The following is a 23,286-nucleotide window of genomic DNA, read 5'->3' as shown; positions in this document are numbered from 1 at the left end:
AACCCCAGCTTGTCCTGCTGTCACTGAAGGTCTGTGGGGCTGCACTGGAGCTGTGGGGGAAATGCCATGTCAGGGCCCTGGGGAGGCTGCAGCTCCAGGGCTGTGTCAGTGCTGGGCCCCTCACTCACTGCCACAGGGACACTGAGGGGCTGCAGCGTGGCCAGAGCCGGGCACAGAGCTGGGGAAGGGGCTGGAGCACAAGGGGCTGGGGAGGGGCTGAGGGAATGGGGGTGTTGAGCCTGGAGAAGAGGAGCCTGAGGGCAGACAGCAGCACTCTCTGACACTCCTGACAGGAGGCTGCAGGGAGCTGGGGGTCAGGCTCTGCTCCCAGGTGACAAGTGACAGGACAAGAGGAAAGGGGCTGCAGTTGCCCCAGGGGAGGTTGAGGCTGGAGCTGTTTCCCTGAGAGGGGTGTCAGCCCCTGTGCCAGGCTGCCCAGGGAGCTGGGGCAGTGCCCAGCCCTGGAGGGATCCCAAAGCCGTGGAGCTGAGGTGCTGAGGCTGTGGGTCAGTGCTGGGCTGGGCAGGGTGAGGGCAGGGCTGGCACTGCAGCAGCTTCAAGGGCTTTGCCAGCCTGAATGGTTCTGCTATTCTATGCTTATCTGATTCTGTTCTATTTCTAGAGGTGAGCTGTGAGCTCAGTGCTGAGCTCAGGGCAGGGGATGGATGTGTCCTGCACTGCCTGGTGGGACCAGGCTGAGATCAAGCCCTCTGTGTCCAGCCCATGATGCAGGTGCATCCTTGCCCCTTTTCAGACTCAGCATGTCTTTGGACACCCATGAGCCTGTCAGGAGGACATGGAGCCAGAGTGATCTGGGAAACCCATCTGCCTCTCCTTGGAGCCTCAGGCAGCAGAGGTTGTGCCACTTGTGACCCATTTATCTCTGCAATAAAGATCTGAGATTTCTGTCCTCTGGGCTGTTTTCAGATCCATGAATTACAGTGCTGTGGAGGCCGTGGGTCAGACTGGGTGACCCCTCAGCGGTTTGCATGACCTTTTGCCTGTATTTTTCTCTCTGGGAAGTGTTTTGCTGCCTCTGTTCCCCCCACCTCCCCTTCTGATGCTTGTCTGTCCCACAGTCCTTGCTGCTCCCTGGTTCCATCTGCCTGGGCACTGTCTGGTACCACTGATGCCCTGTGGGAAATGGGTGATGGAGCCCAGAGACCCTTCACTGTGGTGGCAGAAAGGGCCAGTGCTGGCAAACAGCCCTTGATGGGGCAGAAAATGGGTTTGGAGTGGGGTTGGCAGCTCCCCTGGCCCCTGATCTGCCTGTCCCCACACATCCCCACACCTTCCCCCTGCTCCCTGTAGGGTCCCATGGGGTTTGGTGTGCCCCAGCTCTGTCTCCTCAGGCAGCAGAGGAAGAATGTGAAGCCCAGTGGGATGTACCCCAGTCGAGAGCTCATGGTGACCCCAGAGAGCACTGAGGTGCTGGTGGGGATCCCCCATCCCAGCTGCCTGCAGTGGCCTCACTGTCCCCAAGGGCGGGTGGCTGCTGGTGGGGGTGCTGGGGACACACACTGCTGAGATTGACAAACCAGTGAGCACTGCCTAGAGGGAACACTCCCTTTGATTAGACTAACAGGAACCTCCTGAGGTTCAACAGGGGAAAGTGCAGAGTCCTGCAGCTGGGGAGGAACAACCCCCTGCAGCACACCAGGCTGGGGGTGACCTGCTGGAGAGCAGCTCCAGGAGAGAGACCTGGTGGGCAGCAAAGAAACGTGAGCAGCAACGTGCCCTTGTGGGCAAGAGCCAATGGCAGCCTGGGGGCATCCAGCAAAGTGTGGGCAGCAGGTCAAGGGAGGTTCTGCTCTCCCTGTGCTCTGCCCTGCTGAGGCCTCATCTGGAGCCCTGTGTCCAGTTCTGGGCTCCCCAGCTCCAGAGGGACAGGGAACTGCTGCAGAGAGGCCAGTGCAGGGCCACCAAGATGATCAGGGGATGGAACATGTGTGTGAGGAGGAAAAGCTGTGAGACCTGGGGCTGTTCAGCCTGGAGAAGAGAAGGCTGAGGGGGGCCCTTATCAATGCTGATCAATCCCTAAAGGGTGGGTGTGGAGAGGATGGGGCCAGTGTTTGTTGTGTGGTGGCCAGTGCCAGGACAAGGGGTCACAGGCACAGGCTGGAGCACACAAAGCTCCAGTGGCACAGAGGAGCAAGTCCTTTGGTGCTGAGGTGAGGGAGCCCTGGCCCAGGCTGCCCAGGGAGGGTGTGGAGGCTCCTTCTCAGGAGGTTTCCAACCCCAGCTGGACACGTTGCTGTGCCCCTGATGGAGGGAACCTGCTTTAGCAGGGGTTGAGCTGGATGAGCTCTGCAGGGCCCTTCCCACCCTGACCATTCAGGGATTCTGGGATTCCCTGCCCAGGTCCCCATCCTTTGTTCTCACCAGCCTGTGGCCTGAGAGGAATCAGAGACTCTTGGAGATTTCTACAGTTTACAAGAGTTTATTCAACTGGTTTCTGACTTTAGTTCTACCAAGTGGGTGCTGAACAGTTACAAGCTCCTTCAGGTTCAGTTACAGCCAATCTAAGGAACCAAACAGAGAGGCAAAAAAAAAACCAAACCCAAGGGGAAAAAAAAAAAGAGGAACCAAAAAAAGAAAAGACTTGGAAAAACAAGAAGGAAATCCACAACTTCTCCACGTGTCATTAAATATATTCATATATAATAACCATAATATATTAGTATGCATCGTAAAGAACCATTGCCCAAAGCAGTCTGCAGTGGTCAGAACTAAACAACATTTACAGTTCAAGATATTAACAGAAATCATCCAAAAACGAAACAAAAGACCCCCAAGCCCCAACCCCCCCAGAGGAACACAGGTTTTGTGAGGGGAGAGGCGGTGGGTGTGTGGGGAGAGGGCAGGGGCACGACGAGACGAACGGGAACGACACGAGACGAGGTTGGTCGGGTGCTCTGGGCCTGTGGGGGTTGTTTTGGCATTTCAGCTGCTCTCCAAGGCCACTCTGGTCCTTCCCCACCATGCCAAGGCCCCCAGGCCCTGCTCCCCTCCCCACCGTGGGTTCCTCACTGTGGGTCCCCCCGCACACGAGGCTGATGTTTGCCTGGAGTGGAGAGGAACAGCATCCCCTGACACCCCGACAGCAGTGCTGCTCTGCCTTCCCTGAGGCTGGGTACCAGTTACACCAGCAGCTCCTGGTTACTGGGAGCACCTGAGGGGCACTGGGGGACCATGGGGCTCCTCTGGGCTGGTGGGGAAGGGACGTGGGGATGGGGTGCTGGCGGTGCAGGGATGGGGGCACTTGGCTTCTGCCTGTGGTGGGATCCAGGTGGTGTCACACCTTGTGAAAACTCCTTTTCCTTCTGACTTACTGGTTGTGTCAGTGCCCAGAGGATTCTGGCCGTGAGACAAGTAGATGGTGTTTCTTCTGCAGCCTCCCACAGTGGTGGGACTGGGGAAGGGGATGAGGTTTGTCCCTGGGGGATGGGGGGTGAGGGGTGTTGGGTCTGTGCTGGGGAGGATGGGCTAAGGTTAGGAAATGGGAGTGAGTGTGGGGTGTCCAGGCATGCTCAGGGGGCAGTTCTTGAGGCCCCATGTCCCCTGGCCTTCCTGCTGTCCAGGTAGAGAAACCCTTAGGGTTGGAGCCAGTTGCTTTTAGGCCATTTGAAGGTCTCCCACCATTCAAGGTCACCCCGGGCAGCTGAGGCTGAGCGAGGTGTCCCTAGCAGCGGCTGTGAATAGCCACAGCAGAACATCCAAACTCCCCCTGGGGACTTGAAGCCTCTGTTTAGACACTTGAGGTCAGATTTGATCCTTCACAACTTGGTGGCTCAGGTTCCCCTGGCTGCAAAACCGTTGGCTCTCCTTGAGCTCTGAAGTAAAGAAAACTGTCGGCTCTGGTAAGGGGAGAAAACACTGACTTGGGGAAGATGCTTGATGTCCAGGGTGGGATTTCTCTCCTGATACCCAAATCATCTGGTGGGGCTGGTGGTTGCAGGGGGCTGGGCAGAGCTGGCTCCCCCCAGGCAGTGTCTCCAGTGCTTCCCTGGGAGCCCTCCCTCCACTTTACACCTATTTACACGGCTGCCTCGCTTTATGGTGGTTTATGTCATTACATAAATATTGTCAATTGCTATAAAACAAGGCAAAACCACTGGAAAATGTCATGAAAGAGATGTTTCCAAGTTTCCTAAAAGGAAAAATATCAGGGAGGTTTTGCTTCTCGTAGCAACTATAATGTTTGCTTCTCCTCCAGGTACCCGTCCTGCCCTCCCTGCCTGGTGCCATCCATGAGCTGAGCCCTGTCCCTGGGCCTCGTGGGCTCGTGTGGCACAGGGACACAACGCCCAGGCCACCACACCGACCTCAGAGTGTGCCCTGGGGGAAGATGCTGCAGCCCTCAGGCAGGGCTGTGGGGTGGGAGGTGGTGGTGAGGCAGCCACTGCCTTGCTTAGAGCGGTTGGAGAGTGGGAATTTCCCATCTGCTGGTTTTCACCCCCAGCAGAAGGAGGAAGAAGCAGTGAGGATGCTCTGGCTGGGTCATGCCCAGCTCATCCAGTGAGAGCCCTTCCCTTGGGGCAGGTCTCTGCCCTGTGTTGGCTGGAACTCGGCCTCAGAGCTCTGTGCTGGCCCCACTGCCCTTGGGGACAGTCCCTTGGCACTTGCTGTCCCACCTCTTTCGTCTCCCAAGAGGCTTTTCCACGGGGGATGTCAGGGAGCCAGGGCAGAGCTGGTGTGGGACTGGGGGAGCTGCCTGAGTTTGGGAGCGAAACGAGTGGCCAGCCAGGACCTCGGTGTCATCTGCAGAGGCTTCGTCTCATCCGAGGGTTCATCCCTCTGCTGGAGCAACAGGGAGGGACAAGCCGTGAAGGGGGTCTCAGGGAGGCCGAGGTGGGCTCGGGGACTGCAGTGGGTGAGATCTTGCAGGGCACTGGATGCCAACTGATTTCTTTTGCAGAGTGTGGGTGTTTCCTTGGGGATCTGGGTTCTCAGCTCCTTGGCTGTGACTCGATGGCCACGGGGGGACCAGGGCACCCCTTTGGGCTCACACTGCTGCGGCAGGGGTGGGGGGACAGCACTCCTCAGGGCATGGGGATGGAGCAAGGGCTCACCCCTGAATCGTGCTCACACCTGGAAGTCACCCACCAGGGTGGGCTCATCTTTGCTGTGCCCAAGCTTGGGGTCAGAGCACGGCCACAGGCAGAGCCTGGCTGCAGGGGGTGGTCACAGCTATTGGACACCAAAAAGTCTTCAAATAACCCATCAGTGGATCCTTGGATCTGTCCCCAGCTAGAAGTCTCTGGTTAGTTTCCTCTGGCACAACTGACTTGTTTAACCCAAGCCGAGGCTCTGGGGGACGGGGAGTTCATTCCCAGGGCTGCTGCTCCCAGTGTCTCCAGGGTTCCACGTTCCCAGGCCACGCTTTGGCAGATGAGAAGAGCCAGAAGGCAGTTTGGTGTCTGTTTTCTCCAGCCAGCAGCACACAGAGAGAAGCCGAGGGGGTGCCACCCCCAGCCCTCACACTCCTCTTGTTCCATCTCCACGCTCCAGCTTCGCTTTTCCTCCCCGTGGCCACCATCCCTTCCCACCCCCTCCCGAGCTCCCCCCCAGGCCCCAGCCCTGCCCCAGCCCCACACAAAGCAGCATGCACACTCAGTCTCTCCCTCCCTTGCTGGGCTCCTCCTTTAAGCTTTCTTACACTTGCCCTTCTTCTCGCGCTGCTGGAACTTCCTGAGGCGCCGAGCCCACGTGTCCCGCCACTGGATCACCAGGCTGCTCTTGTCCGCGATGATGCCGCTCTGGTCGGGAGAGTCCTCGTTGTTCCCCAGCAGCAAATACTTCTTCATGGGTTTGATTTTGGGGCACTTGCAGGCGATGTCCTTGGAGTGGATCCACAGGGTCTGGTCCCCGCGCCGGATGCGGCTGCTGCCCTGTTTGTACACGGAGATGATGTTCACCGTGAACTTCCACCAGTCGGCATTTCTCTCCGCTTTCAGGATGTGGATCTGGACGGCTGGGAAGGAAAAACACCAGGCAAGAGGGGAAAAGAGGTTACACTTGGAGCTGGTGAGAGGAAAATGGGTTTCAGGTCTTACCTAGCAGGCTGTGTGAGGAAAAGGGATTTTGTCTCGCTGAGCCCAGGCTGGGGACAGCAACCAAAGCAGCCAGGGTGGCACAGAAATGACTCTGTCCTTACAGCTGGAGCCCTGTGGCCAGTGCTGGGCTCCCCAGCTCCAGAGGGACAGGGAACTGCTGCAGAGAGGCCAGTGCAGAGACACCAAGATGCTGAGGGGATGGAACATGTGTGTGAAGAGGAAAAGCTGTGAGACCTGGGGCTGTTCAGCCTGGAGAGCAGAAGCCTGAGAGGGGCCCTTATCAATGCTGATCAATCCCTAAAGGGTGGGTGTGGAGAGGATGGGGCCAGTGTTTGTTGTGTGGTGGCCAGTGCCAGGACAAGGGGTCACAGGCACAAGCTGGAGCACACAAAGCTCCAGTGGCACAGAGGAGCAAGTCCTTTGGTGCTGAGGTGAGGGAGCCCTGGCCCAGGCTGCCCAGGGAGGGTGTGGAGGCTCCTTCTCAGGAGGTTTCCAACCCCAGCTGGACACGTTGCTGTGCCCCTGATGGAGGGAACCTGCTGTAGCAGGGGTTGAGCTGGATGAGCTCTGCAGGGCCCTTCCAGCCCCCAACATTCAGGGATTCTGGGATTCTGTCCCCACCAGCAGACAGAAGGAAAGTCCCAGGTGGGGATGGGAGAGCCAGCTGGGACCAGCAGTTCTGTGCAATGCTGCCATAAGGTGCTTTTTGATCTATGTCTGAGCTTTTCCCCTTTCATTTCACACCTTTTCCTCCACATCCCACCAGCTGCAACCCTGCCTGTCTGTCTCAGAGAGGCTCCAACCCTGCATTTCTCAACGAACAGAGGGAGAAGAAACCTCAAAGCATCCCCAGGCAAAACGCTCCCCTTTGCCTTGGGCACCCCATCTCAGCCCTGCACTCAGTGCCACAACATCACCCTACCCTCCAGGCCCCAGCATGCAGCCTGCTGTGGAGCTGGGGAAGGCCATGGGGCTATGCAGCCCAGCACAGCTTTTTAACACGTTGCAAAATATATGGTTTGGGGTTTTTTTCCCTTGCTCTTTCAGAGCATGTCATGGACACCAGATGCTTTCATTAATAAACCACCAGCCCAAGCCTGAGCTGTGAGCCAGTGTTTCCCAGGCTGCTGGGAAGGTAACAAAATGTGAAGATTAGCCAGGAGTTGGGTTTTTTTTTTTGCTTTTTTGGAAAGAAATCTTTCCAGAGAAGCTTAAACCTTTGACCTGCCTGGGTCCACACTGACAGCATGGAGCAAATGAACGAGCAGGAACCCGAGAGAGGTGGTTACAGGAAACTCCACTCTAAAACACACAGTCTGGGCTTGGTTTCCATGTCAAGGCCCCCTGTCTCTTGTTTCCCCCCCACCCCCCCTTTTATTAATGAGGTGGAAGGAGTGAAAGCTGCAGGGAAGGCCAGGCTGGCACTGCCACAGCCCTGGCAGCAGGTTCCAGCCCGTGACTTCGTGTCCTGGATGCGCCGTTTCCCCTCAGCCTGGTTTCTGAGCCCGAGCTTAGTGGGTGTTTTGTGGTGGGGTGGCATCTCCCAAGGGGCAGGAGACACACAGAGGTGCCAGGAGGAGGTTTTGGAAGCACCTATGCTGGTTCCCCTGGGTGATCCCTGGGGATTTAGACACTTCTGTCATGAAAGAGGAGCTTTCTGCTCTGTAGCTTCAGGGGAGGGGGCTCAGCTGTGCCCCAGCACTTCAAGGCTGCTTTTGGTGCCCAGTGGGGTCCTTCACACACCATTTCCTAGGGCAAATTTTGCCTTGGCCTGTGCACCCACCAGACCCCTGTAGTGAGGCTGAGCCACACTCAAGACTGTCCCCATCACCACATCCCTGGGAAAACATCCCTGAGGGTGTTTTGGGGTCACCCAGGTGACAGGATGGAAGAGGGGATGGTGCTCACTCAAGTGGGTGCTGATGACCCTCCCTGCTGTGCTTCCCAGGAGCTGACCTGGAGTGGGGGGACAAAACGAAATGAGCTGCACCTTCTGCTTCCTCATAAGGAAAAGATGACTGAGGGGTCCCTGAGCTGCTGGAGGTGGTCTCTGGTCCCCTCCTGCCCCCCTGGCACAGGGTGCCAGGCAGACCTGCCCCAGCCACAGCCCTGGGGCTCGTGATGCTGCCCAGCTCCTCGGGGCCTGGCTGGGAGCCTCCAGCCACAACAAACACCTGATGGCTGGATGCTGCAGATGGAAGCAGAGAGCTGGATGGTTTGATGTTAATAAAAACAAAAACCAATCCCAATCCCTTGGAACAAGGTGTTTGAGGGCAGGGGTGTAAAGGCTTAAATCAAAGCAGAGCCTCGCAGCACTCAGGCAGGGTCCAGAACCAGGAGTTTGCCATGAAAAGGGGGAGGCTGGGAAAAGAAACCAAACCCCAGTCTCTAAAGTAAATGAGACTTGTGATACATGCCTTGATTCCAAGATTCCCCTTGGCAAACTGCCCTAGGAGTGGGCCCAGTGGACAACCCAACTCTGGGAGCTGGGGCTCTGTGGAACCTCCAGCGACTGGGAGAGACTGGGAGTTAGAATCATGGAATCGGGGTTGGAAGAGCCCTTTAAGCTCATGGAATGCAGCCTCTGTCCCAGCCCTATCACCCACCAGCCCGTTTCCCTCAGTGTAGCATCCACCTGGCTCTGAAACCCCTCAAGGGATGGTGACTCCAGCAGCTCCCTGGGCAGCCCCTTCCAATGCCTGACAGCCCTGGCAGCAAAGGAAATCCTCCTCCTTAACTGGGAGCAACTGGGAGCATCACTGTGCTGCACTGGCCCCAGGGAAAGATCCTGGGAGCAGGGGGGTGGCAGAGGGAGCAAAGCTCTTTGCTGGGGGACACATGAGGGCTGTTACTGCAGAGAGCTGGCAATGGGTGTTTGCAGAGTGCTGCTGGCTGCAGGGTCACAGCCTGAGCTGGGGCAGCCCAGGGGTCAGGTCCCTTCTCACCACACAGCATGGAACCAGCATGGATTTTACTCCAGCCAGCAGCAAAAGGGTTGGGGGCAGAAGGGGCTGTTTCCTCACTGGACCAAAGGGTTAACCAAAGTGGGAATGTATTTGTATTAGTTTTAATCTCTTTGGTGGTGCCTTCACCTCCCTCCAGCTGCAGCTTCCTCCTGCTGCAAGATGGGAGATTGTCAGCCCTAATCCCATCGTCCCTGCATGTCCCTCCTGGGCTGGGGGACACCTCACTGCCCCAAGGGACCCCTCACTGCTCCAGAGGAACCTTCACTACCCCAGAGGACCCCTCACTGCTCCATGGGACCCCTCACTGCACCAGGGGACCCCTCACTGCCACAGGGGACCCCTCACTGCTCCAGAGGAACCTTCACTACCCCAGAGGACCCCTCACTGCTCCATGGGACCCCTCACTGCACCAGGGGACCCCTCACTGCCACAGGGGACCCCTCACTGCCACAGGGGACCCCTCACTGCTCCATGGGACCCCCCACTGCCCTAAGGAAACCCTCACTGCTCCAGAGGAACCTTCACTGCCCCAAAGGACTCCTCACTGCCCCAGAGGATCTGTCACTGCCCCAAAGGACCCTTCACTGCCTCAGGGGACCCCTCACATCCCTCAGGACATGGCCACAGGAGGGATCACTCAGTGCTCCAGGAACCTTCACCTTTCAGGGGCTGTGAGCTGGGGACAAGCTGGGATGGTGCTTCCCCCTGCTCTGGGTTTTTCTGTGGGGTCAGGATCTATTGTCCCCTCGTCTCTCTTTTCAAACTGCCTTTCCAAAACACGATTTGCTTTCTTCCAGCAGCCCCTGCCAAGCTCCTCTCAACAAAGGGGGTGACTCAGGGAAGTCTCAGCAGAAGGAAGAGCTTTTTTCCAAGAAAGGGCAAAGTGAGCAGCTGATCTCACCTTTCAGATGAAGATCCCACTCCTCACCCCCATCCCCTCCCCAGCGTCCTCCCAGGGCTGAGAGCAAAGTGCTGGTACCCAACCAAACACTCCAGCATCACCTGCACAGGCAGCATGTGGAGCTCAGGCTCAGGGGACAGCAGGGGTTAAAAAGCTCTGGGTTTCCTTTACTGCAGCTGCCCATCTCACTTGAAAAAAGCCCCCAAGATGAGCTGAAACTGTGGCATGCAAGGGATGCTCCCACATCACCTGGAGCAGCATCACCTGCTCTAACAAAGTAATCTCCTCTCCTTTTGGGCTCTGGAGGGACCTCCATCCCCTCCCCTGTTTCCCCAGCACAAACCCAGCAAACCCTCTTCCTCTACTTGGATATTCTGGGAGCCCATTGAGCCCTGCACTCCCCCAGGCAGCCCAAATAAACCCAGAACACCCTTTTCAGCTCCTATTCTTGCCTCTCCCTCCTTGGCACACACCAAATCTCCCTGCCTGCCCTCCCAGGGCCCTGTTTCACTCCAAATATTTGTGCCAAAACCCATCTCTCCCCATTGCAAATTAAAAGGAGAAGGAAAAAAAACACAAAACAAAACAAACCCAAACCACTAACCCCACAAAAAACAAACAGATAAGGCAAATAAATAAGGGGAAATATCCCCTTTGAATGGCTGAATGAAATGGGGAGCTAAAAAGCCCCATTGAGGATGATAGCTGCCCGATTGAGCCTGGGGAGAAGTGACTCTGTTCAAGCTAATTAGGGCCTTTTAGGACAAGAGGTGAGGAAAAGAGCCTCCTAATTGGCTTCCTGCTGGGGTGTCAGACCCAAAGTCTTTATTATCCCTCCCTGCACCTTTTCAACCCTTTTCTTCCCTCCTTGGCCCTGCCCTGGCCAGGCTGTGCCGTGGCATCACATACCCTGCTGCTCTGTGGGCTGCTTTGCCCTTGGAAAGGGAAGTTTGGTAGGGCTGTGGGGCTGGTTGGGGTTGGTCAGGTCCATGGGGCTGGTTGGAGACCCCCCCAGGACCAAGAGGGCTCGGGTGGGAATAGCCCAGCTCCTGCACTGTGCTTGTTTGCCCTGAGCCAGCCCCTGGTAAACAGCTTTGCTTCGTTTATGCTTGTGCAGAAGTGATGCTGCGTGATAAAAGAGAAAGGAAAAGCTTCTTCCAGGACCCTCATTCATTGCTCTGGGGGTTTCTCCTGCCTGAGATAGCTCTTGAGCTCTCTGCTGAATGCTGAGAGCCCAAGTGTCACAGCCTCAAACTAAACCAAGTGTGCACTTTCATCCAAACCTCCTCCAAGAAACATCTCCCTGGTGAGATCAGACAGGCCAAGGAGTGAACCCACGCTGGGGCTGCCCCTTGAGCACAGCCCAAGAGCTGCTTCCCACCAAAACATCACAACCCTCACCCTGAGAGCTGCAGACAACAATGACTTGTGCTTCTGGGGGGAGGCACGTGGCTTCTTTTCCTCCCTACCACCCTTCAAACTCCCCCAGGCCAATCTGGATCATGGCAGGTCCAAGTCTCCTGCAACTGAGTGGTTCTTTTCTCCCCTCTTCAGAGAGCAAATGCTCCAGTGTGAGCTGAGCCCTGGAGAAGCCTGGTGGGAAAAGGAAGGGATGCATGTGCTAGCAGAGAACTCACCCATGACAAGCCCCACGGCTTTACAAGCCTGGCTCTCAGCCCCACTCCCATCTTTCAGGAGCTCATGGTCCAGCAATGACTTTCTCCTTGTGCTATTAAACCCTTTTCTCTAAGGGACAAGGCATTCACTGGATTTTTCCAGCAGCTCCTGTGAGCGAGGCCAGACCTCAGCACAGCCTCAAGCATGAGTACCACAAGCGTGCCCCAGCCCTGGCAGCTCAAAGGATGCTCCCTGTGACACGTGGAACGGACAAAGAAATGAGAAGGCAAATGAAAAAGTTGCTTTCAAAGCCTTCCTCCTTCCCCTGAGCTCGTGTGGAGGTGCCAGGGCACAAAGCCACCACCAAGCATCCCTCAGCTGGCCCTGTGGGAAGTGCCTTGTGTGGGGATGGGCTGATCAATGGGAACACATTTTGCTCTCTCAAGCACTTCCCAGACACATTGAGCTGCTGCCCTGAGCATGTTTGAAGGAGGGAAGAGATATCTCCACTCCTAGATACTTTGATGACAATGGGATGGGTTGGTTTTCTTTTAACTTGGTAGCTTGGTGAAAATATATATGCCTATATTTGCATAGAACTGTTTCTGCTGGCAAAGCCCCTGAAGCTGCTGCAGCCCCAGCCCTGCCCTCGCCCTGCCCAGCCCAGCACTGACCCACAGCCTCAGCACCTCAGCTCCAGGGCTTTGGGATCCCTGCAGGGCTGGGCACTGCCCCAGCTCCCTGGGCAGCCCATTCCAACCCTCAATAACCCTCTTGGTGAAAAAGTTCTCTCTGGTTTTATGTTCTCCTCCCCTGTGGAGGGGAAGGGCTGACAGACACAGGGGCAACCAGTGTGGCTGGTCACATGCTTGAAGGCTCAGCTCAAAGCCAGGCTCCCAGCCCACTCCTCACTCCTGGGTCAAACCCAAAGGCTCACGCTCGATCCCTCCTGCAGACACTTTGCTCCCCACTCTACAGTCTGAGACAATTTCCAACTCCTGCCTATGTTTAGCAACATTTCTAAACATCCCCTGGGACAGAGCACATGGATTTAACCAGCTCCACATGATTGTTCTGGTTGGTCCTGTTCCTGATGCTCAGCTCATCCCAACAGCCTGGCACAGCCAGAGAGGGAGGGTGAGGCTGATGGGAGACCTTTTAGCTATTCCACAGGAGAGTGGGATGAGGATCAGTCTCTGCTCCCAACTAATGAGTGACAAGACAAGAGGGACAAGAGGAAGCAGCTTCAAGTTGCCCCAGGTTGAGGCTGGAGCTGAGGCAGAACTGTTTCCCTGAGAGGGGTGTGAGCCCCTGTGCCAGGCTGCCCAGGGAGCTGGGGCAGTGCCCAGCCCTGCAGGGACCCCAAAGCCCTGGAGCCAAGGTGCTGAGGCTGTGGGTCAGTGCTGGGCTGGGCAGGGTGAGGGCAGGGCTGGCACTGCAGCAGCTTCAAGGGCTTTTCCAACCCAAACCATTCTCTGGTGCCCTCATTCTAGGGCAGGCAGGACCCAAGCAGAGCCGAGCCCTGTGCTGGGGTGGATCAATGCCAGTGGGTGACAGCCAAGCTGGGATGGAGAGCAGCTGCCCAGCCCTGGTGAAGGCTTCAAGGGGTTTCTTGGTGTGACCTGAAGAAACCCCCCTCTCAAGGTCACCCTGGACACTTCAGCATGAACCTACTGGTGACCCCATATGAAAGGAACCTACGTTAACAATAATGTAGCAGGAGAGAGATGGGGCAGGAGCTTGGGCTGTGCTGCTCTGAGCTGCTGCTGCCAGCCAGAGCTGTGGAAGGATGTGGACAACCTTGTGTGGCAGCAAGGATGGGGATTCCAGGGCTGGTTCCAGGGCTGCAGCACCCTCCATATTTGCCTGGTAATCCCAGGGGAGTGGATGTGGGTGACAGGGAACTGGCTGCTGCTCAGCCCCACAGGGCAGCACAAGAGGACACGGTGTTACAACCCAGAAGACACTGTGGGCTGAGGACACTATGGACCCCGATTTGGGGGTGTATCAGCATCTGCAGAGCAGCTCCTATTTTCCAAGTAACAAGTGATGCTCTTCCAAGCATCACTACCAGAGGCTTCCTCCCCAAACCCAGCCAGGTCATGCCCTGAATGGCACACACCCCTGCACAAGGGCTGCTGCTGCTTGGCTGGGCTGGGTGGGCTTGGGGACACCCCAGTGGGGAGGGAGATGGGGGGAGATGTTCCCACCCTACTCCTGTCCCCAGACACAGCCAACTCACCATAGTCTTTCTTACAGTACTTCTTCATGTTGATCTTCAGTTTCCCCTTGGAGGCTTTGCAGTATGAGTCACAATCTGCAGGGAGAGGGGGAGGGCAAGAAAACATTAACAAAACAAATTAGCCTTAAAACGAAGAAAAGGCTGGGGGAAAGGAGGGAGGGGGGTGCTGCTGGAGGCTCAAAGCTGCAGCCTGCCATGAATAAGCAGCGTGCCTGTGATATCCATCTGCCAGCCCCCGATTGGGTCTAAGGGGGCATTCAGAGAAACCTTCCTTTCTAAAGCAAGCTTTGCACAAAGGAAACCGTCCTCCCCCAGCCCAGCTTCCCTGGGCTGCCTCTGTCTTCCTGGGAGACCCCGGGGGCCTCCCTTATTGTGCCACCCAGAGCTTTTGAGAGCCACACAAATTCCCCCTGTTCTCCAGCTCCCAACTGGAGCTGCCCAGAGCCCACAGAGGCCCCATTGTCACCCCTAACCCGGGCTGGTGTCAGCCTTTGGCATTCATTGCCGAGAGATTCGGGCCGGGGTCACCCTCCCACAATGCGGGTCAGAGAGGAAATTAGCAGCCCATGAAGCATTAGCAAAGCCTTTTGGTGTCCACTCTACTGAAGTGTGCAAATAAAATACCCCAGTAGGAACATTTCATCTCTAATGGGCCCCCACTGCTGGGACATGCTGGCAGGCAGGAGGGTGGGCTGACACGGCACGGCGGGCTGGCAGCACCAGCACAGCAGCCTGGCAGCACTGGCACAGCAGCCTGGCAGCATCAGCACAGCAGCCTGGCAGCACCAGCACAGCAGCCTGGCAGCATCAGCACCAGCACCAGCACAGCAGCCTGGCAGCACTGGCACAGCAGCCTGGCAGAACTGGCACAGCAGCCTGGCAGCACCAGCACAGCAGCCTGGCAGCACCAGCACAGCAGCCTGGCAGCATCAGCACAGCAGCCTGGCAGCACCAGCACAGCAGCCTGGCAGCATCAGCACAGCAGCCTGGCAGCACCAGCACAGCAGCCTGGCAGCATCAGCACCAGCACCAGCACAGCAGCCTGGCAGCACTGGCACAGCAGCCTGGCAGAACTGGCACAGCAGCCTGGCAGCACCAGCACAGCAGCCTGGCAGAACTGGCACAGCAGCCTGGCAGCACCATCACAGCAGCCTGGCAGAACTGGCACAGCAGCCTGGCAGCACCGGCACAGCAGCCTGGCAGAACTGGCACAGCAGCCTGGCAGCACCAGCACAGCAGCCTGGCAGAACTGGCACAGCAGCCTGGCAGCACCAGCACAGCAGCCTGGCAGCACCAGCACCAGCACAGCAGCCTGGCAGCACCATCACAGCAGCCTGGCAGCACCAGCACCATCACAGCAGCCTGGCAGCACCAGCACCAGCACAGCAGCCTGGTATCATAGAACCACAGGATTGTTTGGGTTGGAAAAGAGCTTTCAGCTCATCTTGTGTCAGGGCTGGGCGCTGCCCCAGCTCCCTGGGCAGCCTGGCACAGGGGCTCACACCCCTCTCAGGGAAACAGTTATGCCTCAGCTCCAGCCTCAACATCCCCTGGGGCAACCTGAGGCTGTTTCCTCTTGCCCTATTAGTCATCACTGAGGAAGATGCTCCAGCGTGTCTCATGGGCCTCACATTCAAGTGTTCCCGTTGGCAGCAGAGCCAAACCCAGCCTGAGCCAAGCAGCAGCTACTTTTTCAGCCTGAGTGGGGGCACCAAGGAGAGAAGGAAATCCAGTGAGTTGTTCACACATGCACCCCAGGACCATCAGGTGCCACCTCAGTACCAACCCATGACCCACGTGTGCCCCAGCCCTCCTGGGCACAGCCAGGCAGAGTCACCCCATCTCAGCATCCTCCTGCCCTGCTGCTGCCTGCTGCTCCCACCCCTCAGGACAGCACCCATGGTCACACACAGCTTCACACTCTTCCAGCCTGACCTAGTCAGGGCCAAAAGTAAGAACCATGGCATAGTGTGGCACCTTCCTCTGCCAAACCCCCCAGGTTGCTGTGCCCAGCAAAAGCCCTTAGAAACCCAGGAGGTGAGTTATGACTGAGCGATTCCAGCAGCCCTTTGCTCATCTAACAGAGCCCTGAACATGAGATAAAACTGGAAGTGCAGGGAGAAAGGAGTGGCTGTTCCATAAGAGCTGCAGTTGAGGTGATGGGGATTCACTGGGCATGTCCTGGCTGTGCCTACGTGGCACAATGCCACCCTCAAGTGGGACGTGGCTGCCTGGTGTCGCTGAGCCCAGGGAACAGAAACATTCCTGATCCAACCCACTGGTAAGATGTTCCTGGCCATAAGCACTGAAGGAAAAGTCTCTAAGGGAAACAGATGTGCATGCAGTGAGCTGACAGCACAGGGAGGTTTCCCTCACCTCAGTGGAGAAGGGGACTGATGAGAGAGAGGCCATGGGGCTCTGACACTGGGCACGAGTCTGCTCCAGCCCAGTGGGGTCAGCACAGGGAAGTGGTTATAACACACAGGACAAGGTTCTCTGGCACAAAGATCTTGGAGCTCCCTACAGAGCTGATGTGAGAGTGAGCAGGAGTGAGCAGCTGAGCAGGGACAAGGCTTGGGGCTGCAAATCTCTCCTCTCCTGGCCAGCCCTGAACCACAGACACTGGGGGACACAAGGGGTGGAGGATATAAGGCTGGAACACAAACAGCTACAGCAAACAGAAGGAGCAAGTCCTTTGGTGCTGAGCTGAGGGAGCCCTGGCCCAGGCTGCCCAGGGAGGGTGTGGAGGCTCCTTCTCAGGAGGTTTCCAACCCCAGCTGGACACGTTGCTGTGCCCCTGATGGAGGGAACCTGCTTGAGCAGGGGCTGGGGCTGGATGAGCTCTGCAGGGCCCTTCCACCCCCACCATTGTGTGACTGTGATTCTGTGATCCTCCAACAGCAGCCCTGAGCACTGGTGGTGTGCAGGGCTGGGCAGCAGCTGACACTCATGTGCCCCAGGCTCTGCCCTGGGACCTGTGGGGATCTCCTCCAGCAGGCTGGCAGAGCCCACCAAGGGCAAGTCCTGCTCCAGCACTGCTTCTGGGATCCTGAGCCCTTCCTAGCTTGCATGTGGCGTGGCCATCTGCCTTCAGAAGGACTCAAACACCCCTGCACCAGCACCACAGAATCATTTTGGTTGGCAAAGCCCTTGAAGCTGCTGCAGTCCCAGCCCTCCCCTCACCCTGCCCAGCCCAGCACTGACCCACAGCCTCAGCACCTCAGCTCCAGGGCTTTGGGATCCCTGCAGGGCTGGGCACTCCCCCAGCTCCCTGGGCAGCCTGGCACAGGGCTGACACCCCTCTCAGGGAAACAGTTCTGCCTCAGCTCCAATCCAAATCTCCCCTGGTGCCAATCGAGGCTGTTTCTTACAGCCTGGAGAGAAGAGACTGGAGAGAAGAGACTGACCCTCACCTTGTGACATCTTGCTGTCAGGGAGCTGCAGAGTGCTCCTGTCTCCCCTCAGCCTCCTCTTCCCCTGGGCTTCCCAGAGCCACGCTCACTGGACTGAGCCTCTGGCTGTCCTGCCTGTGCCTCGCAGCACTGCTCAGGATGATGCAGGAGAAATCGAGTGGTGACACCCAAACCCCCTCCTGCCCTCCTCCCAGCACCTTCCTCACTGAGCTTGCTCAGCTGCACAAACAGTTCAGCCCTGTTTCAGAGACACAAACCCCAAGCCTGGGGCTTCCTTTTCATCCCCTCACCCTAACACCCTGTGATGCACAGTGGGGACATCCCACACCTCCCTGCTGGGTGCCCCTAGAGCATAAACTGTGGGTGTTTCCCAGCGGGAGGGTGCAGGGGGAGCAGCAGTGGGGGGAGCAGGGGGAGTGGGGGGACAGGGAGGGCAGGGGCAGCTGGGGGAGCTGGGGGAGCAGGAGGAGCAGGGAGAGCTGTGAGAGCTGGGGGAACAGAGGGAGCAGGGGGGGCTGGGTGTGCAGGAGGAGGGGGAGCAGGGGGAGGTGGGGGAACAGGGAGAGCAGGGGGAGCTGGGGAAGCTGGGTGTGCAGGAGGAGCAGGAGGAGCAGGGGGAGCAGGAGGAGCAGGAGGAGCAGGGGGAGCAGGGGGAGCAGGGGGAGCAGGGGGAGCAGGAGGAGCAGGGGGAGCAGGGGGAGCTGGGTGAGCAGGGAGAAAAGGGGGAGCAGGGGGAGCAGGGGGAGCAGGAGGAGCAGGGGGAGCAGGGGAAACTGGATGAGCAGGGGGAGCAGGAGGAGCAGGAGGAGCAGGAGGAGCAGGGGGAGCAGGGGGAGCAGGAGGAGCAGGGAGAGCAGGGGGAGCAGGGGGAGCAGGAGGAGCAGGGGGAGCAGGGGGAGCAGGAGGAGCAGGGGGAGCAGGGGGAGCAGGGGGAGCAGGGGAAACTGGGTGAGCAGGAGGAGCTGGGTGAGTAGGGGGAGCAGGAGGAGCAGGGGGAGCAGGAGGAGCAGGGGGAGCAGGGGGAGCAGGGGGAGCAGGGGGAGCAGGAGGAGCAGGGGGAGCAGGGGGAGCAGGGGGAACGGGACTGGGGGCTGTGTGTGTGCAGGTGGCAGGCGGCTGCTTCGTGTCCCTCACAGCTCAGTAAGATGTGTCAGCACAGCACTCAGCAGCTTTGCAGCTCAGCCCATCCCCTTGATATAACCAGTTCTCTGGCTGAGCAAAGAGTTTTCACAGCTAAACACCTCCTTTGTTTTCCTCCTTGTTGTTGTTGTTGTTGTTGCTTGTTTGGGGTTTTGCTTTTTAACCACAAAAGTTGCCTTTTTTAATCTGTTTAAAACCAAGCCAGGGTCCTTTCAGGGGGCTGGGGAAGGTGTGGGCTGGGGCTGAGCAGGGCAGCAGGAGGCTGGGAGCTGTGGGCAGCCCAGGGGGCTGCAGGGGTGCTGCGCTTGCAGTTCTGACATGAGCTTTAAGCCTCTGCCAGAGCCACGTGTCGGGAACGGAAATGAAAGGCCCCTTGATCCTGACATGACAGAACGATTACAGGCACAGTTCTTGGCTGGGTACCTGACTCCAAGCACAGATAGAAGGCTTCAATCCCCCGAGGGGATTCACGTTTCTAATCCCGATTTATGCAGCTCAGTTCCTATTGATTTCCCCCAGGTAGGGCCCGAAATACCTCTGTGGGCTGGGAGCCAGAGTGGAGGAGTCGTGGCTCCGCAGGAGACACTCAGCCTTGGCAGCCTGGCCTCAGCAGTCTGGGGGGCTGCAGGGTGCTCGTGTGCTGCAGAAGGGCTCTGAGGGTGGGGGCTGTGTGCCCCCATCCCCTGCTTGTGCTGGGTGGGATGTGTAACTAGGCTGAGCTGTGAAATGCAGGTGAAGGTCCAAATGGCAAATCCCAAACCCCTGAGCCCATCACTGGAGAGAATGGGGCTGAGAAAATGGGAGTGGGAGGGCAGTGGGGGGCTCAGGTGCCTCCAGAGCTGGGCAGTTCAGGTCAATGGGGCTGTTTGAATTTGCTCTGATGCAAGGAGACCAGGGTGATGAACAGCTTTCACCTCCCTTCCTTTTGCCCTTCCTCCTCAGTGACATCCCTGCCTGGAGCCAGTGCCTGAGCTGTGATGGGGCAGTGGGGGTGAGGAGTGGGGACTGTGAGGGACATCCAGGTCCCCCCTGGCTCTAGGCAAATCTGTGCTTGGAAACACCATCTCTAAAGAACTGCTCCAGCCTGTAGTCTTGATGCACAACTGCTGAGTCTGCAGAGCTGCCCTGTGCCCATGGGACTGGACACTCCTCCAGACTGGTCAGACTGGGAATAAACCTCCAGCCCCATTGCAGGCAGCAGGTCAAGAGCTTCAGCTTGTGGCAGGGAGCTTGGAAGAAAAGCACATGGAGCAGAAGGGGTGTGTGGGGGGAAGGGGGCAGCTCCTGGGGAGGGCAGGAGCAGAAGCATCACGTCTCTGCTCTGTGGTTGAGCACGGGCTCAGCTGGTGCTTGATGTGCCCAAACTGGGCATGAGAATACTTCCCTGAGCCATCTCAAATCACTCCAAAGGCAGTTGGAAATCACACTGCAAGTGGGCACAGGACAAAATGCAACCTGCCCTGCCCAGAGCTAGGGCAGGAGATGATGACCCTGTGCCAGACTTGGCCCCCAGCAGTTATGGCAGAGGTGCCTTCAGCTCTTGGACCTCTGGACATTTCCTCAGGTGACTGTGAAATCCTGTTTCACTTCCCACTGTGCTGAACCTGCTCCTTGCTTCCATCCTAAAGAACTATTTTAACATCCCCTCCATCAGTCCCAGTGAATGACTGCTGGAGCCATTTCGGAGCGTGCCACTGCTGCTGGCCAAGCCTGCTCCAAGCTTCTGGCTCTTGGCCACTGCTGACCACAGATCCCAAGGGAAGGGATGCTCTGAGCAGCCCCCTCCTTTCAGAGGGAGCACAGACAGGCCTGTCCCCGTGGGTGAGTGGATGGGGCTGCAATTCATCTGGCTTGTGGAGGGCTTGGTGGTGTAATTTGGGCTGCACTCCAGTGGGATGGTCTTGGAGTAGGCTTCTGAATATAAAACAAATTTATGGCAGAGGATTCTTCCCAGATTATTCACTTCAGCAGTGGGATGACTTCTCCTGCACTCTGCTACACCCTCAGCAGCCCCTTCCTCAGCCTGGTGATTGAATGGGACAGGGCAGTTGGTTATAACTAAATTGGCTCTTCTTCCCCTACCTGACAACTGCCCCACTGTCCTGCACGGTGCCCTTTGCAGATAGAACATGCACATTGGTGTTCTTACCCTGGGGCTGACCAAAGACCAACTGGTACCACTGCTTGGGGTGGCCTTGACCATCCCCTGCAGCAGCACAGGCTGGGGGTGACCTGCTGGAGAGCAGCTCCAGGAGAGAGACCTGGCAGTGCTGGTGGGCAGCAAAGAAACGTGAGCAGCAACGTGCCCTCGTGGGCAAGAAGCCAATGGCAGCCTGGGGGCATCACAAAGAGTGTGGGCAGCAGGTCGAGGGAGGTTCTCCTTCCCCTCTGCTCTGCCCTGCTGAGGCCTCATCTGGAGTCCTGTGTCCAGTTCTGGGCTCCCCAGCTCCAGAGGGACAGGGAACTGCTGCAGAGAGGCCAGTGCAGGGACACCAAGATGCTGAGGGGATGGAACATGTGTGTGAGGAGGAAAAGCTGTGAGACCTGGGGCTGTTCAGCCTGGAGAAGAGAAGCCTGAGGGGTGCCCTTATCAATCCCTAAAGGGCAGGTGTGGAGAGGATGGGGCCAGTGTTTGTTGTGTGGTGGCCAGTGCCAGGACAAGGGGTCACAGGCACAGGCTGGAGCACACAAAGCTCCAGTGGCACAGGAGGAGCAAGTCCTTTGGTGCTGAGGTGAGGGAGCCCTGGCCCAGGCTGCCCAGGGAGGGTGTGGAGGCTCCTTCTCAGGAGGTTTCCAACCCCAGCTGGACACATTCCTGTGCCCCTGATGGAGGGAACCTGCTGTAGCAGGGGCTGGGGCTGGATGAGCTCTGCAGGGCCCTTCCCACACCCCACCATGCTGGGACTCTGTGGTCAGAGTAGTCCTGTCACTGCTCTGGGCCTGAACTGGGGACTTGTTGCATGTTGCTGGGGGAAAAGATGAGCAGAGCCCCTGGGAGAGCCAGGTCTGAAGGCATCTCCAGAGAGGACAACTGCCATTAACCTCTCCCTTGGAACAAGAAGGTGCAAATGAGCCCACAGTAGCTTCCTTTCTTCTGGCTGAACAAGATTGATTGAGAAACAAATTGGTGCAAATAAAGCATGTAATTAGATTAAAGGCTGTGGGCTGGAGCTGGGGAAAGCTGCCCTGAGCTGCACATGCCTGCAGCCCCTTCCCACCCCTGCAGCACCCAGCCTGCCTCAGAGCAGAGCTGGCACTGCCCCCTCTAGGGCTGCCACCCCCTCTGGGGAGCTGCCCTTGCCAGGGATAACCATGCCCAGTGCCCTGCTCCAAGCCTTGGGCTGATGCAGCTTCTTGGCAGCTGAGTCTGAGCGTGGGTCAGGTGCTGCCAGGGCCCAGCACAGCCCTTTCCCTTTGGTCTGGCCCTGGGACCTGTGGCTGCTGCCTTCTGAGGGGAAAACCATACCCAGGCACCTGCCAAGGCACACTGCAGGAGGCTTCCAGCTTCTTCAGCTGCCAGTTTGGGGATGGGAAGGGACTGATTTAGTAAACTTTGGTGCTTTGGGACATGGGTGCCCATAGCAGCCGTGGCCCCATCAGCATCCCACCCTTTCCCAGCTCTAAAGGGAGTGAGCAGGGAGGCTACAGGCACCAGTGGCAAAGTGGGGACAGCCCAGTTATGCCAGACACTAACACACTGGCAGACACTGTGTGAACACAGGAGCTTTATGGCTCATCCTCCCCTTCCTCTGCACCCTCCTCTCTCTCTCCTGGGGTTGGCAGCACGTTTCCAACAACCTCCCTGCAGGAGCAGCCCGTGTTGAGCTCCAAGATGTGGGAGGTAGGAGATGGGGCATTGCTTCATCCCACTGCAGCCACATCCCCAGCTCTGAGCACTGACAAAGTGCAGAGCTGCTGCTCCTAGAGCCTGGGGATGTGTGCTGCTGAGAGCTGCCCTCCACACCATGAAATACCTTCAGAGGAACCCCCTTGAACTCAGGCACCCCATAAATTCCCAGCCTGACAGACACATCCCAGCCAGGGCACTGAGCAGCACCCAGCAGCACACAGGGAAATCAGACTTTCCTCTCTGGGGGCAACAGCACCTTGTGCCTCAGAATTACCTCTTTGAGCAAGATTATGATTGCTCCTCTAGATTTATTGATATGGCACAGGAAAGCTTCAGGTCATCCTGGAAAAGCATCCTCCAAAAGCAAAAGATGCTCAAGGTGGTGATTCATTCTGGTAATTGAGCTTTGCCTCCCTGAGGGGAATCAGCATCTGGCAATGTCCCAGGGTGGGGAGGAAATCATTGCCCTTCAAATCACTGTGGTTTTGATGGGTTTGACAGCAATACTGGGCTTGCAAGTCCTTGCTCCTCAGCTTGTGGCTTGGCTATGATGGGCACCAGTGTCAGGACTGTCCCTGAGGTGAGTGTCCCAGAGCTGGGATGTGGGGATGTGGAAAGGGAGGAATGGAAGGATTTGGGGATGGAGGGATGGAGAGATGTGAGGCTGGAGTAATGGATGGATTTGGAGATGGAGGGATGTGGGGATGAAGGAAAGGAGGGATGGAGATGTGCAGGGATGGAGGGGTGAAGGCATGTGGGGGTGCAGGAAGCCCTGCAATGGGATTAGAAGGACACGATGCAGTTGTGTGTGAAGCCCATCTGCCCTTCAGCAGAAGTTTCCTGGTGGTTTGGTTTTTCTTCCACAGACTTTTGGGAATATTTTGAAGTGACCAGCAGTTTCCTGCCTGGAAGCCCCTCACCCCTATTGTGCTCACAGCCATTCACTGCAGATCACCATGAGAAACCTCTTTTCAGGAGGGAGCTGGATGCTGTGGCCAATCAATCAGTCAATCAATCACACAGTCAATCCATCACCTTGCTTACAGCCTGAGACAAGTGAGAGAATACCCATGCAGGGATGAATTATTCACTCCTTTGGAT

General features: G+C 57.5%; 1 protein-coding gene across 1 annotated transcript in view; it reads right to left on the bottom strand.

The window, feature by feature from the left end:
* Positions 1 to 5,645: 5,645 nt before the first annotated feature.
* The window catches only part of NTN1 (netrin 1), a 100,772-nt gene continuing 83,131 nt past the window's right edge, over positions 5,646 to 23,286 (bottom strand). The window contains exons 5-6 of the mRNA XM_062011022.1: positions 13,783 to 13,857; positions 5,646 to 5,974 (exon numbers count right to left, since the gene is read on the bottom strand). Coding sequence (XP_061867006.1) covers positions 5,646 to 5,974; positions 13,783 to 13,857 — 404 coding nt within the window. The remainder of the gene's footprint in view (positions 5,975 to 13,782; positions 13,858 to 23,286) is intronic.

Source organism: Colius striatus, chromosome 18 (assembly GCF_028858725.1).
Source record: "Colius striatus isolate bColStr4 chromosome 18, bColStr4.1.hap1, whole genome shotgun sequence".
NCBI lineage: Eukaryota > Metazoa > Chordata > Aves > Coliiformes > Coliidae > Colius > Colius striatus.
Note: the sequence above shows the minus strand (reverse complement) of the source record. Positions and strands in the feature narration are given on the sequence as shown.